Source organism: Pan troglodytes, chromosome 11, assembly GCF_028858775.2.
Source record: "Pan troglodytes isolate AG18354 chromosome 11, NHGRI_mPanTro3-v2.0_pri, whole genome shotgun sequence".
NCBI lineage: Eukaryota > Metazoa > Chordata > Mammalia > Primates > Hominidae > Pan > Pan troglodytes.
The window spans coordinates 44,338,993-44,353,083 of NC_072409.2; the positions used below are offsets into that span (position 1 = coordinate 44,338,993).

The following is a 14,091-nucleotide window of genomic DNA, read 5'->3' on the forward strand; positions in this document are numbered from 1 at the left end:
CAGCACTGTAATGAAATTCAGCTGAATGTTTTAAGTAAAATCACTGACTTTTTAATAGAATTCTGGGCACAGATAGACTCTTCTTCACAAACAAAATCCTTATACCTCCAAAAATGGAAAGCACATGAACTCTGGAGTCAGACAACCATGGATTTAAAGTGTGGCCCTGGCACTTACTAAATGTAGCAAATTACTTCTCTCAAATTGCAGTTTCTCCAACTCACATTGTTGCTAAAGACTTTAAAATGATATATATATGGTCATTGTAACTACCTGTTTACGGTATTTCAAATATCTTAAAATTTTTTTTTGATTTAATTTTTAATGTTAACATAATAATTATACATATCTATGGGGTATATAGTGATGTTTTAATACATATAATGTATAGCGATCAGATCAGTGTATTTAGTATATGCATAATCTCCAACATTTATCATGCATTTGTATTGGGAACATTCAATATCCTCCTTCTAGCTATTTGAAACTATATATCATTTTAACTATAGACACCCTACAGTGGTACAGAACACTAGAACTTATTCCCTTCTTCCACCTGACTCCAAAGCTTTGATAGGATTCTGAGAAACATTTACCCTCAAATTAGGAAATCTTATTCCTTTTATGTTTAAATATGCCTACAGGCAATAAACCACCTCTTAGGACCTACCTGTTCGACCAAGCCCTGCATGACAATGGATAGCTACTTTTCCTTCCTGTAAGGCAAATGTCATCACCTTCACCATATCTAGGATAGTAGTAAGAGACGCTACACCATAATCCTTCCATCCGAAATTGTAGAAGTAAACTAGGAAAAAAGAAAAGGAAAAGAAAATCAACATACAGGAAATTAATGAAAGTACACACACTAATGAAAAGTACACAGATCTACACTGAGACTGAGGCATGTAGATCTCAGTGCATAAAATAAGAGGGATTTTACATTCCCAGTAACTTTACTGTTAACATTTACTCACAAAGCACATTTTATGTTACTTAAGACATTTCCTGAGGGGAGGAGCCAAGATGGCCGAATAGGAACAGCTCCAGTCTACAGCTCCCAGCGTGAGCGACGCAGAAGACGGGTGATTTCTGCATTTCCATCTGAGGTACCGGGTTCATCTCATTAGGGAGTGCCAGACAGTGGGCGCAGGTCAGTGGGTGCGCGCACCGTGCGCGAGCCGAAGCAGGGCGAGGCATTGCCTCACTTGGGAAGCGCAAGAGGTCAGGGAGTTCCCTTTCTGAGTCAAAGAAAGGGGTGATGGACGGCACCTGGAAAATCGGGTCACTCCCACCCGAACACTGCGCTTTTCAGACGGGCTTAAAAAAGGGCACACCACAAGATTATATCCCGCACCTGGCTCGGAGGGTCCTACGCCCACGGAGTCTCGCTGATTGCTAGCACAGCAGTCTGAGATCAAACTGCAAGGCGGCAGCGAGGCTGGGGGAGGGGCGCCCGCCATTGCCCAGGCTTGATTAGGTAAACAAAGCAGCCAGGAAGCTCGAACTGGGTGGAGTCCACCACAGCTCAAGGAGGCCTGCCTGCCTCTGTAGGCTCCACCTCTGGGGGCAGGGCACAGACAAACAAAAAGACAGTAGTAACCTCTGCAGACTTAAATGTCCCTGTCTGACAGCTTTGAAAAGAGCTGTGGTTCTCCCAGCACGCAGCTGGAGATCTGAGAACGGGCAGACTGCCTCCTCAAGTGGGTCCCTGACCCCTGACCCCAGAACAGCCTAACTGGGAGGCACCCCCCAGCAGGGGCACACTGACACCTCACACGGCAGGGTATTCCAACAGACCTGCAGCTGAGGGTCCTCTCTGTTAGAAGGAAAACTAACAAACAGAAAGGACATCCACACCAAAAACCCATCTGTACATCACCATCATCAAAGACCAAAAGTAGATAAAACCACAAAGATGGGGAAGAAACAGAACAGAAAAACTGGAAACTCTAAAAAGTAGAGCGCCTCTCCTCCTCCAAAGGAATGCAGTTCCTCACCAGCAACGGAATAAAGCTGGATGGAGAATGACTTTGACGAGCTGAGAGAAGACTTCAGATGATCAAATTACTCTGAGCTACGGGAGGACATTCAAACCAAAGGCAAAGCAGTTGAAAACTTTGAAAAAAATTTAGGAGAATGTATTACTAGAATAACCAATACAGAGAAGTGCTTAAAGGAGCTGATGGAGCTGAAAAACAAGGCTCGAGAACTACGTGAAGAATGCAGAAGCCTCAGGAGCCGATGCGATCAACTGGAAGACAGGGTATCAGCAATGGAAGATGAAAAAAATGAAATGAAGCAAGAAGGGAAGTTTAGAGAAAAAAGAATAAAAAGAAATGAGCAAAGCCTCCAAGAAATATGGGACTATGTGAAAAGACCAAATCTACATCTGATTGGTGTACCTGAAAGTGATGGGGAGAATGGAACCAAGCTGGAAAACACTCTGCAGGATATTATCAAGGAGAACTTCCCCAATCTAGCAAGGCAGGCCAATGTTCAGATTCAGGAAATACAGAGAACACCACAAAGATACTCCTCGAGAAGGCAACTCCAAGACACATAATTGTCAGATTCACCAAAGTTGAAATGAAGGAAAAAATGTTAAGGGCAGCCAGAGAGAAAGGTCGGGTTATCCTCAAAGGGAAGCCCATCAGACTAACAGCGGATCTCTCGGCAGAAACCCTACAAGCCAGAAGAGAGTGGGGGCCAATATTCAACATTCTTAAAGAAAAGAATTTTCAACCCAGAATTTCATATCCAGCCAAACTAAGCTTCATAAGTGAAGGAGAAATAAAATCCTTTACAGACAAGCAAATGCTGAGAGATTTTGTCACCACCAGGCCTGCCTTACAAGAGCTCCTGAAGGAAGCACTAAACATGGAAAGGAACAACCGGTACCAGCCACTTCAAAATCATGCCAAAATGTAAAGACCATCGAGGCTAGGAAGACACTGCATCAACTAACGAGCAAAATAACCAGCTAACATTATAATGACAGGATCAAATTCACACATAACAATATTATCTTTAAATGTAAATGGACTAAATGCTCCAATTAAAAGACACAGACTGGCAAATTGAATAAAGAGTCAAGACCCATCAGTGTGCTGTATTCAGGAAACCCATCTCATGTGCAGAGACACATATAGGCTCAAAATAAAAGGATGGAGGAAGATCTACCAAGCAAACGGAAAACAAAAAAAGGCAGGGGTTGCAATCCTAGTCTCTGATAAAACAGACTTTAAACCAACAAAGATCAAAAGAGACAAAGAAGGCCATTACATAATGGTAAAGGGATCAATTCAACAAGAAGAGCTAACTATCCTAAATATATATGCACCCAATACAGGAGCACCCAGATTCATAAAGCAAGTCCTGAGTGACCTACAAAGAGACTTAGACTCCCACACATTAATAATGGGAGACTTTAACACCCCACTGTCAACATTAGACAGATCAAAGAGACAGAAAGTCAACAAGGATACCCAGGAATTGAACTCAGTTCTGCACCAAGCGGACCTAATAGACATCTACAGAACTCTCCACTCCATATCAACAGAATATACATTTTTTTCAGCACCACACCACACCTATTCCAAAATTGACCACATACTGGGAAGTAAAGCTCTCCTCAGCAAATGTAAAAGAACAGAAATTATAACAAACTATCTCTCAGACCACAGTGCAATCAAACTAGAACTCAGGATTAAGAATCTCACTCAAAACCGCTCAACTACATGGAAACTGAACAACCTGCTCCTGAATGACTACTGGGTACATAACGAAATGAAGGCAGAAATAAAGATGTTCTTTGAAACCAACGAGAACAAAGACACAACATACCAGAATCTCTGGGACACATTCAAAGCAGTGTGTAGAGGGAAATTTATAGCACTAAATGCCCACAAGAGAAAGCAGGAAAGATCCAAAATTGGCAACCTAACATCACAATTAAAAGAACTAGAAAAGCAAGAGCAAACACATTCAAAAGCTAGCAGAAGGCAAGAAATAACTAAACTCAGAGCAGAACTGAAGGAAATAGAGACACAAAAAACCCTTCAATAAATTAATGAATCCAGGAGCTGGTTTTTTGAAAGGATCAACAAAATTGATAGACTGCTAGCAAGACTAATAAAGAAAAAAAGAGAGAAGAATTAAATAGACGCAATAAAAAATGATAAAGGGGATATCACCACTGATCCCACAGAAATACAAACTACCATCAGAGAATACTACAAACACCTCTATGCAAATGAACTAGAAAATCTAGAAGAAATGGATAAATTCCTGGACACATACACTCTCCCAAGACTAAACCAGGAAGAAGTTGAATCTCTGAATAGACCAATAACAGGAGCTGAAATTATAGCAATAATCAATAGCTTACCAACCAAAAAGAGTCCAGCACCAGATGGATTCACAGCCGAATTCTACCAGAGGTATAAGGAGGAACTGGTACCATTCCTTCTGAAACTATTCCAATCAATAGAAAAAGAGGGAATCCTCCCTAACTCATTTTATGAGGCCAGCATCATTCTGATACCAAAGCCAGGCAGAGACACAACAAAAAAAGAGAATTTTAGACCAATATCCTTGATGAACATTGATGCAAAAATCCTCAATAAAATACTGGCAAAACGAATCCAGCAGCACATCAAAAAGCTTATCCACCATGATCAAGTGGGCTTCATCCCTGGGATGCAAGGCTGGTTCAATATACACAAATCAATAAATGTAATCCAGCATATAAACAGAGCCAAAGACAAAAACCACATGATTATATCAATAGATGCAGAAAAAGCCTTTGACAAAATTCAACAACCCTTCATGCTAAAAACTCTCAATAAATTAGGCATTGATGGGACGTATTTCAAAATAATAAGAGCTATCTATGACAAACCCACAGCCAACATCATACTGAATGGGCAAAAACTGGAAGCATTCCCTTTGAAAACTGGCACAAGACAGGGATGCCCTCTCTCACCACTCCTATTCAACATAGTGTTGGAAGTTCTGGCCAGGGCAATTAGGCAGGAGAAGGAAATAAAGGGTATTCAATTAGGAAAAGAGGAAGTCAAATTGTCCCTGTTTGCAGACGACATGATTGTATATCTAGAAAACCCCATTGTCTCAGCCCAAAATCTCCTTAAGCTGACAGGCAACTTCAGCAAAGTCTCAGGATACAAAATCAATGTACAAAAATCACAAGCATTCTTATACACCAACAACAGACAAACAGAGAGCCAAATCATGAGTGAACTCCCATTCACAATTGCTTCAAAGAGAATAAAATACCTAGGAATCCAACTTACAAGGGATGTGAAGGACCTCTTCAAGGAGAACTACAAACCACTGCACAAGGAAATAAAAGAGGATACAAACAAATGGAAGAACATTCCATGCTCATGGGTAGGAAGAATCAATATCGTGAAAATGGCCATACTGCCCAAGGTAATTTACAGATTCAATGCCATCCCCATCAAGCTACCAATGACTTTCTTCACAGAATTGGAAAAAACTACTTTAAAGTTCATATGGAACCGAAAAAGAGCCCGCATCGCCAAGTCAATCCTAAGCCAAAAGAACAAAGCTGGAGGCATCACACTACCTGACTTCAAACTATACTACAAGGCTACAGTAACCAAAACAGCATGGTACTGGTACCAAAACAGAGATATAGATCAATGGAACAGACCAGAGCCCTCAGAAATAACGCCACATATCTACAACTATCTGATCTTTGACAAACCTGAGAAAAACAAGCAATGGGGAAAGGATTCCCTATTCAATAAATGGTGCTGGGAAAACTGGCTAGCCATATGTAGAAAGCTGAAACTGGATCCCTTCCTTACACCTTATACAAAAATCAATTCAAGATGGATTAAAGACTTAAACGTTAGACCTAAAACCATAAAAACTCTAGAAGAAAACCTAGGCATTACCATTCAGGACATAGGCATGGGCAAGGACTTCATGTCTAAAACACCAAAAGCAATGGCAACAAAAGACAAAATTGACAAATGGGATCTAATTAAACTAAAGAGCTTCTGCACAGCAAAAGAAACTACCATCAGAGTGAACAGGCAACCTACAAAATGGGAGAAAATTTTCGCAACCTACTCATCTGACAAAGGGCTAATATCCAGAATCTACAATGAACTCAAACAAATTTATAAGAAAAAAACAAACAACCCCATCAAAAAGTGGGCAAAGGATATGAACAGACACTTCTCAAAAGAAGACGTTTATGCAGCCAAAAAACACATGAAAAAATGCTCATCATCACTGGCCATCAGAGAAATGCAAATCAAAACCACAATGAGATACCATCTCACACTAGTTAGAATGGCAATCATTAAAAAGTCAGGAAACAACAGGTGCTGGAGAGGATGTGGAGAAATAGGAACACTTTTACACTGTTGGTGGGACTGTAAACTAGTTCAACCATTGTGGAAGTCAGTGTGGCGATTCCTCAGGGATCTAGAACTGGAAATACCATTTGACCCAGCCATCCCATTACTGGGTATATACCCAAAGGACTATAAATCATGCTGCTATAAAGACACATGCACACGTATGTTTATTGCAGCATTATTCACAATAGCAAAGACTTGGAACCAACCCAAATGTCCAACAATGATAGACTGGATTAAGAAAATGTGGCACATATACACCATGGAATACTATGCAGCCATAAAAAATGATGAGTTCATGTCCTTTGTAGGGACATGGATGAAATTGGAAATCATCATTCTCAGTAAACTATCGCAAGAACAAAAAACCAAACACCGCATATTCTCACTCATAGGTGGGAATTGAACAATGAGATCACATGGACACAGGAAGGGGAATATCACACTCTGGGGACTGTTGTGTGGTGGGGGGAGGGGGGAGGGGGGAGGGATAGCATTGGGAGATATACCTAATGCTAGATGACGAGTTAGTGGGTGCAGCGCACCAGCATGGCACATGTATACATATGTAACTAACCTGCACAATGTGCACATGTACCCTAAAACTTAAAGTATAATAAAAAAAATAAAATAAAATAAAAATGTAAATATGAAAAAAAAGACATTTCCTGCAGAAACTCAGCCAGAAAGAATTATGGCGAAGTATAATTACAAATTAATAAAGTCAATGATTCATGCTATAGTTACTCAGCTTTGGAGAGAAAGCATACATTCTTGTTTAAGCAGGGAAATGTGTCTAAATGACTGATAAATAGCTTAAGACAGTATATATGGATTTTCTATCTAGTGTAAATAAGCTTCTTAAAAACAAGTTCCAAGATTGTTTATCCTTTCCAGCCTGGTTTGAAGGACACATGTTGAGTGTATTTCATCCCAAAGCTCCTGTGATTGAGGCGGCTTTGAAATTGTTAGAAGTAGAATTCCTGGGCATCATTTTGGGAGCAGGGCTGGACAGCAGTAAACCTGGAGCATGTCCAGGTTCCAAACCTGACTACCATTTCTAAGCTGTGTGATCTTAGGCAAACAGGTAATTCTCTAAGCCCCGTGTGGCTTCATATGTAAAACAGAAATTATAATTTTGTTACACAACTGCTTTAAGGGTTAAATGAGATAATAGTGACTGGCACACTGTAAGCATTAACTAAATGTTAATCATTATTACTACAGGGTCTTCTCCCAACATCCCTCTTACAGGAACAAAGAAATCCTTTACTTTCAACAGCAATACCAAAGAGAATGGTAGCTCATTTTTTCTAATCCTTACTATGATGCAGGAAGTATTTATTTCCATCATCTTTTTAATCTAAGAACCCAGCAGAGAAAAGCCTCTGAGTGCTGCCCTTGATAATTCATGAGAGGAGGGTGGGAGGAACTTACTGCCAGCCTCCATGAAAGCCTCAGGAAGGTATGTGAAGCCACTTTCTTGTTCCAAAGGGTTCCCACAGCTAGCATGCTCACCAGGGCGCTGGAGGTTGATTATTGTTTTTATGCCATGGCTTAAAGGAAAAAGGGCAGTCAGTCATATTGGGAGCTAGCATTTAAAAAAAATTAACCATTTTTGGTATTAATCAACATTATTAATTACTCTCAAAATCTTAATTTCTTATTTGAAATACACTCTTCACTGCCTATTGTTAAAATGAAAGCACTCTTTCACTTGAAACAAAGGCAATGAAAGAAAAAAACACATGAGTTTGCTCACTCGTGTGTGAACAATACAGCATTTACCTGAGGAACTGATCAATGATGTGGTACTTCTCCAGGAGCTCAGAGGATGGGCGGGCCATGGCCAGTATATTATCAGTGACCCTGCAAATAGGTGGAGGGACTGGTGAGATGTGCTGAAACCTAGGAAGTTCCAGCCCAAAGAGATGTTCCAGTCCTGAGAGATGATTTTTTTCTATGATTTCAACAACTCTGTTAGAATATTCTTTTTTGTGTATAAATTTTATTTGAACAGATAATACAGTTTCATGGTTCAATAAAATCAAAACAATACAAAAAGGTATGCACTAAAATGTTTGCTCTCAACCGTTTTCATCCACTCCATTCAGTTTGTTCCCCATATGTAATCATTTGTATTAATTTCATGTTTACCATCTTAGTGTTTATTTTTGCAAATATAAGCAAATATGAATATTTATTCTTATTTATCTGCTTTTTCTTGTACAAAAGGTAGTGTAGTAAAGGCACTGTTAGATACTTTGCTTTTTTTCTCTTTAGGTTAATTTTTAAAACTTCAATAGTTTTTGGGGTACAGATTATTTCAGGTTACATAGATGAGTTCTTTAGTGGTGAATTTTGAGATTTTGGTGCACCCGTGTAAGAATATTCTTATACAAATCTGGCTTCAATTTTGGATGATTAGAGCTCTAAGAAACTCTAGCTTCTTAAATCCCTGGAAAAAATTCCAAGACATAAATTATTTGTGGATTCCAGCAAAGTATTTTCAAGAACTCTCAAGAGATTTTAGTGGACATGATGGAGAAAACTCAGCTGGTGGTGAAGGTAACAGTCTGGATTGTTACTCAATGGGTAGTGACTTACATGAGGAGGGCCAACTGGGAGATATTTTGTTATTCAACTATCTGAATCTTAGTTACAAGGTGTTAAATGGGGATAATAATGCCTGTCTCACAGGGTTGGTGTGAGAATTCAATATGATGTGGATGTAAAGTCTTTGGCACAAATCCTGACATGCAGTTATGAATAAATACTGAGTTGTAATTTGGTGACAAATATGGGCTCCAGAGTCAGTTGGGCTTGGTTTCAAATGCTGGCTTTTCTACTTTCTAGCTTGGTAGCAAATTACTTGGTCTCTCTGGAACTCAATTCTTTCATCGATAAAATGGCATTAACAGCTCACAAGAGTTTTATGAAGATAAAAGATAATAGTATGAAAGCATCTAGCACACTGACTGGCCTACAGCCAAATGGATATTTACTGAATGAATGAGTGGGCAGACGCCCAATAAATGACTATTACTCTTGTCAGGCCTCTGGGCTCTGGCTTCACTCTGTTCTGTTCAAATTTCTCATCAGTGGCCTGATGAGATATATAAGGTAAGTCTGTTGGAAGTCGTGGGTCACATGAATCTCAGGGGAATAACAGAGACTGTCAGGGCAGGATCCAAAATGACACCTTTCCCTCTGAAAGAAGGCATGTGGTTTAACATGGGACCCAAAAGTTTGGGACCCCCAGTGATAATTAGTGTAAGATGAAGGGGGATGTAACGTGAAAGCAGCAGAGGTGAAAAAGACTCACATGATTTAGTCAGCAATAAAGCAAAAATATGCAAATGACCTAAGCTACATTATTAGAAATTTTCTTGTCTGACTATGAATGTTTCCTTCTTCATACTATTAGTATGATAGTGATGGACCAGAATATGACCTGTGGTGAACAATAATGACAATGGACCCCAGACTATATCACTACAGATGTACTGAGCAAATCCAATATGAAAAAGTACAGGTTGTAAGCTGGATAAGCCAGTTGACAAATATCTAATTGAAAAATGGGTTCTTGATGTATAAAATAATTCACTACTAGAATTAAACAGTGAATTCCTCTAAGTATGTTTCGAATGTGATTTATCAGAATTTTTCAGATGTTACTACATCAAAAAGGTGTATTTGACTAGTTTACTGTTTAATAAAAAGCAGTATGATTAAAGAACAATATTAATTTCACTTATACACCATAAAAAAAGCAAATATCTTATGTTTTCTACTGAGCTGACAACTTGTACCACTTTTATTAGGGTAGACTGAAGGGTATTTGTATGAAAATGTGACCTTTCATATAGAATATAGGAATAACATAAAAGCTAAAGCTTACCTGCATGAAACTGAAAAATTACACATGTACATCATAATTTTCTCAAATTTATAGCTGAACAGTTTTATTTCTAAACATTTCTGAAATTTAAGAGCTATCTAATTATCCTTCAATACACTTTATATATATCATTTCACTTAATTAAAAAAACCCTATGGTTTTGGTTTTATTATTTCTACCTTACAGATAAAGAAACTGAGGGTCAATAGGCCAAGATCACACAGCTAAGGCAAAGCCAGAACTGACTGGCAAAGTGAGGTCCTGACTTCAAAGTCCCACACTGCTCCTCCCACACTTCAGGGCTCCTGGCTCACACAAAGTGTCTTTCCTGTATCCAACAGAGCTATGAAAGACCAACAGGATCACTCACCAGGATGAGTAAACCCCCTTAATGGCTTGCTCCGGCTCACTCCAGCGGGCTGGGTTCTCATACTTGCAAGCTCTACCGCCACACGCCATGGAACATGCCATGTGTCCAGGAATGACATGCCGTAAACGCTCCCCTACTTTTGTGTACTTTGGTGTTGGACGTTCTAAATTTCCTAGAACATATAAGGAAAGGAAAATTCAAAATTCCACTCTCCAAATGAAATTGTAACATGGGAAACAGCTTCCATTTTATCTCAGGATGGCAGATGACAAGCCAGTGCAAAATCACCTTCATCTTGTCAAGAAAACAAAACTGTTTCCCTGTCAAAGTGACATATATCTCTTAATGTAAAAAAGCTTTCACATATAATAATCTCCACACATACTGGCAATTAGGAGGAAGAAACTGTAGAAGCAGATGTTTTACAAGAGAATGAGTTTTGTTCAAACCTATATTTTTAATAAAAAAATAAAACATTTGATCATTTTATATCCTCACATATTCACTAAAATAGCATAACAGACAGCAAAAAGTATAATATAGAATAAACTACCAATATTTAAGAAGGTATAAACACAACACAGCTGATTCCCATTCCTCAAACTTATATACAAAGGTATGGCAATCTATAAGAAGAAAGAGACCTTTACTTTTTCTTTCGGGGAAAGTTGGGTTTCCCTCTGCATGGCTGACTGAGGAAACAGCCACCATCACCTGGAGAGAGGACGAGGACAGCAGCTTCGTGGCAGAGCCGGAGCCCAAGCCAGAGCCCCGCCGGGCCTGCTGCAGCCGCAGTACTGGGTCTGAGGTGGAGTGCCGGCGGTCCTGGAGAAAGGAGCTGAGGAAGTGCACGGCTGAGGGCCGCCTGGTTGCATCCTGCACCTGCATGGCACTGGGAGGCAAGAGCCGGAGGCAGGAAGAGTCAGCCCCACTTACTCAGTGAGGAACTTTCACTGAGAGCAGGGAGCATTGCATTGTTCTGTATGATCTAAGAGCCATTCAGATTGGCTGACTGGTTTCCATGGCGACGAACAAAGAAACTACTGATTCCCACTTAGATCTGAACAGGCAAAATCCAATATGAACAGATTGCATTTTGGACAAATTGTTCAAATATAGGGAAGAATAATATAAATTTTAAATATATTGATTACTAAATTTTGTTTCTCAAATGCACTTAAAATATCTAACCACTCAAAGAATTACTCCCCAAAATACTGTAGTGAATTTAGAAAACTGTCTTCCTGATGCAAAAACTGCCTTTTACATACATGTTAAAAGGCTTAAATTCTGTTATTCTGTTCCCAACCTGTCTCTGGATATTTTGAAAAAAATTACCTTTCTACTCCTCGTTTGAATAGTGCAGAAAAAAGTTAATTGTAATAAAGTGGGATATGCTGGACACCTTACAAGATTATTAAAATATCATCCAATTTTTCATAACCAAAACCACTTCTATTTTTTCTTGGTAAAACTATTAAAGAAATACTTGGATAGAACAAATAAAGACATTTTTAGAGGTGATATATTATCAGAAGACATTTAACTTCATGTGTTCATTTTCAGAATATAAAAACCCAATTCTTAGTTATGCCTCTGTTGGACAGTTATAGTAGCCATGCCTCTCAAAAACTCAAAACACCATTCTCTGCCTTTTGTTGCAGTGAGGGAAAAAAGAAGCTTCAATAATGTCTTGGCAGAGGCATACAAAGAAAGATCACTAAGTATCACATTTTTAAAGGAACTAGATGAGGGGGAGGTTGCAACTTGAAGATAAAGGATATAAAGAAAACAGAAAGTGCAACAACCACTAATGTACTCATTGTCCGCCTCCTCCCTTGTTAATGTCAGGCTGCGCCCTCGCTTGCTCGCTAGCTCTCTGTACAAGTGGTATTTCAGATGTGTGTGCACAGAAACAAACTACTGTACTGCTACAGATAAGGCTATTTTCTATTTTTTTTTTTTAACGATTACTAATGCTATACCAAGCTCCTTTTAAAATGCCACCCCCATCTCCCCAGTAATGTGCACTTTTGTCGAATAAGACAGAGACACAGAATCCCGATTTGGTGTCCAAATTCCTACTCTATGTATAGTATCATGCCTTTGTTATTTAGAATGCAGCCATGGAAGAAAGCACAGCTTTCCTGTCGGAGGAATTATATGAGGATTATTCTAGGCAAGGCCCTCAGGACCCTAAGGGCAACACAGAAACAGCAGTTGCACAGAGGTCTGCATGACAAGAACATGAACTTACTGGCAGGAGGCCCTAAATGCTCAAACTAAGGAGCTGTGTATTTGCTATCTGTGTAAGAGGGAGTCTAAGAAGATTTCTGGGCAAGTCTGTGCTTCTGAGTATGTGGCACTCCAGAATGTTAACTTAGCTCTTGAGAAACAAGAGTGGTGAGCTCTGCAGAAACAAGTCCATGGCCTGGAGAACCAGCATCTGAGGACATCTACAGAGAAAAGTCAAAAGTAACTGCTTTCAACTACACTAAAAATGACAACTAATTTCATTAGATAAGGGGTAGGGGTAGGACTTATTTGGACCAAGCTAAGGAAGGGATGGTTTATAGATCACCTCAAGAATAATCTCTGTGGTGAAATCTTGAGCCCTGGGTTGACCTCAAATAAACACAAAATGACTGAGCTTACCCCAGTTACCGTACAGTCAGTGACCCTGTGTCAATGTCTAAGGAAGTCAAGCCTAACGCAAACAGGATTCTGCAAGGTGAAAGCAGCCCTTTCTGCATGCTTGCTCAGTGTTCCCAACAATGAGGTGCTGTGAATATACCTTGCATTGATGAGGCAGATGAAAAGAAATGTACCCACCTCTGGACATGAGAACCAAATTTAGAATAATATTTAAGGAACAAAATGAGATACTGATCATGACAAATATGAAATCAGTTACAATAAACACAACAAAGAAACCCACTAAAATGTACCAGTGAGTACTGAGTCTTTTCTTCCTTAATTTCTACAAGTGGGCAGGTAAAACACTGAAAAGTGAGATCTAGAACACCAAGAACTAGTAATTTCCTTCTATACTCAAGATTTCAGAAAGGGATCATTGCTTCCTAAAGTCATAGAACAATAGGCTGAGAATGCAGTGGGTGCCTGGTGGGCGTGGGAAGCCCACCTATCCGCATTCTTAAGTCCACGGAGGAGTTACTTCCAGGAATTTGCTGTACAGCTGAATTTCCAGCCTCGTGTTCTCTACTTTTTGTGACAAGAGGCTCACTTTTCACAAGGGAACTGACTATTCCACTGTTAGACAGCTCAAATGTTTTCTTTCCTTCCTTCTTTAGAGATGGGAATCTCACTTTGTTGCTTAGGCTGCACTCAAATTTTTGGGCTCGAGGGCTCCTCCTGCCTCAGCCTCTTGAGTAGCTGGGACTACA

General features: G+C 39.6%; 1 protein-coding gene across 16 annotated transcripts in view; it reads right to left on the reverse strand.

The window, feature by feature from the left end:
- The window catches only part of PTPDC1 (protein tyrosine phosphatase domain containing 1), a 79,068-nt gene that overhangs the window by 13,719 nt on the left and 51,258 nt on the right, over positions 1–14,091 (reverse strand). For 7 of the 16 annotated variants that reach the window (XR_010148635.1, XM_054658283.2, XM_016961192.4 and 4 more), the window contains 4 exons: positions 10,688–10,859; positions 8,205–8,285; positions 7,854–7,972; positions 671–808 (listed from right to left, as the gene is read on the reverse strand). Coding sequence is in view for 12 of the 16 variants with exons in the window: in XM_054658283.2 (XP_054514258.1) it covers positions 671–808; positions 7,854–7,972; positions 8,205–8,285; positions 10,688–10,859 (510 nt within the window). In the remaining 4 variants the exon portion in view is untranslated. Of the gene's footprint in view, positions 1–670; positions 809–7,853; positions 7,973–8,204; positions 8,286–10,687; positions 10,860–11,331; positions 11,678–14,091 lie in introns of those variants that run through there. The other 9 variants (XR_008537128.2, XR_010148634.1, XM_063787657.1 and 6 more) reach the window with 6 other exon arrangements.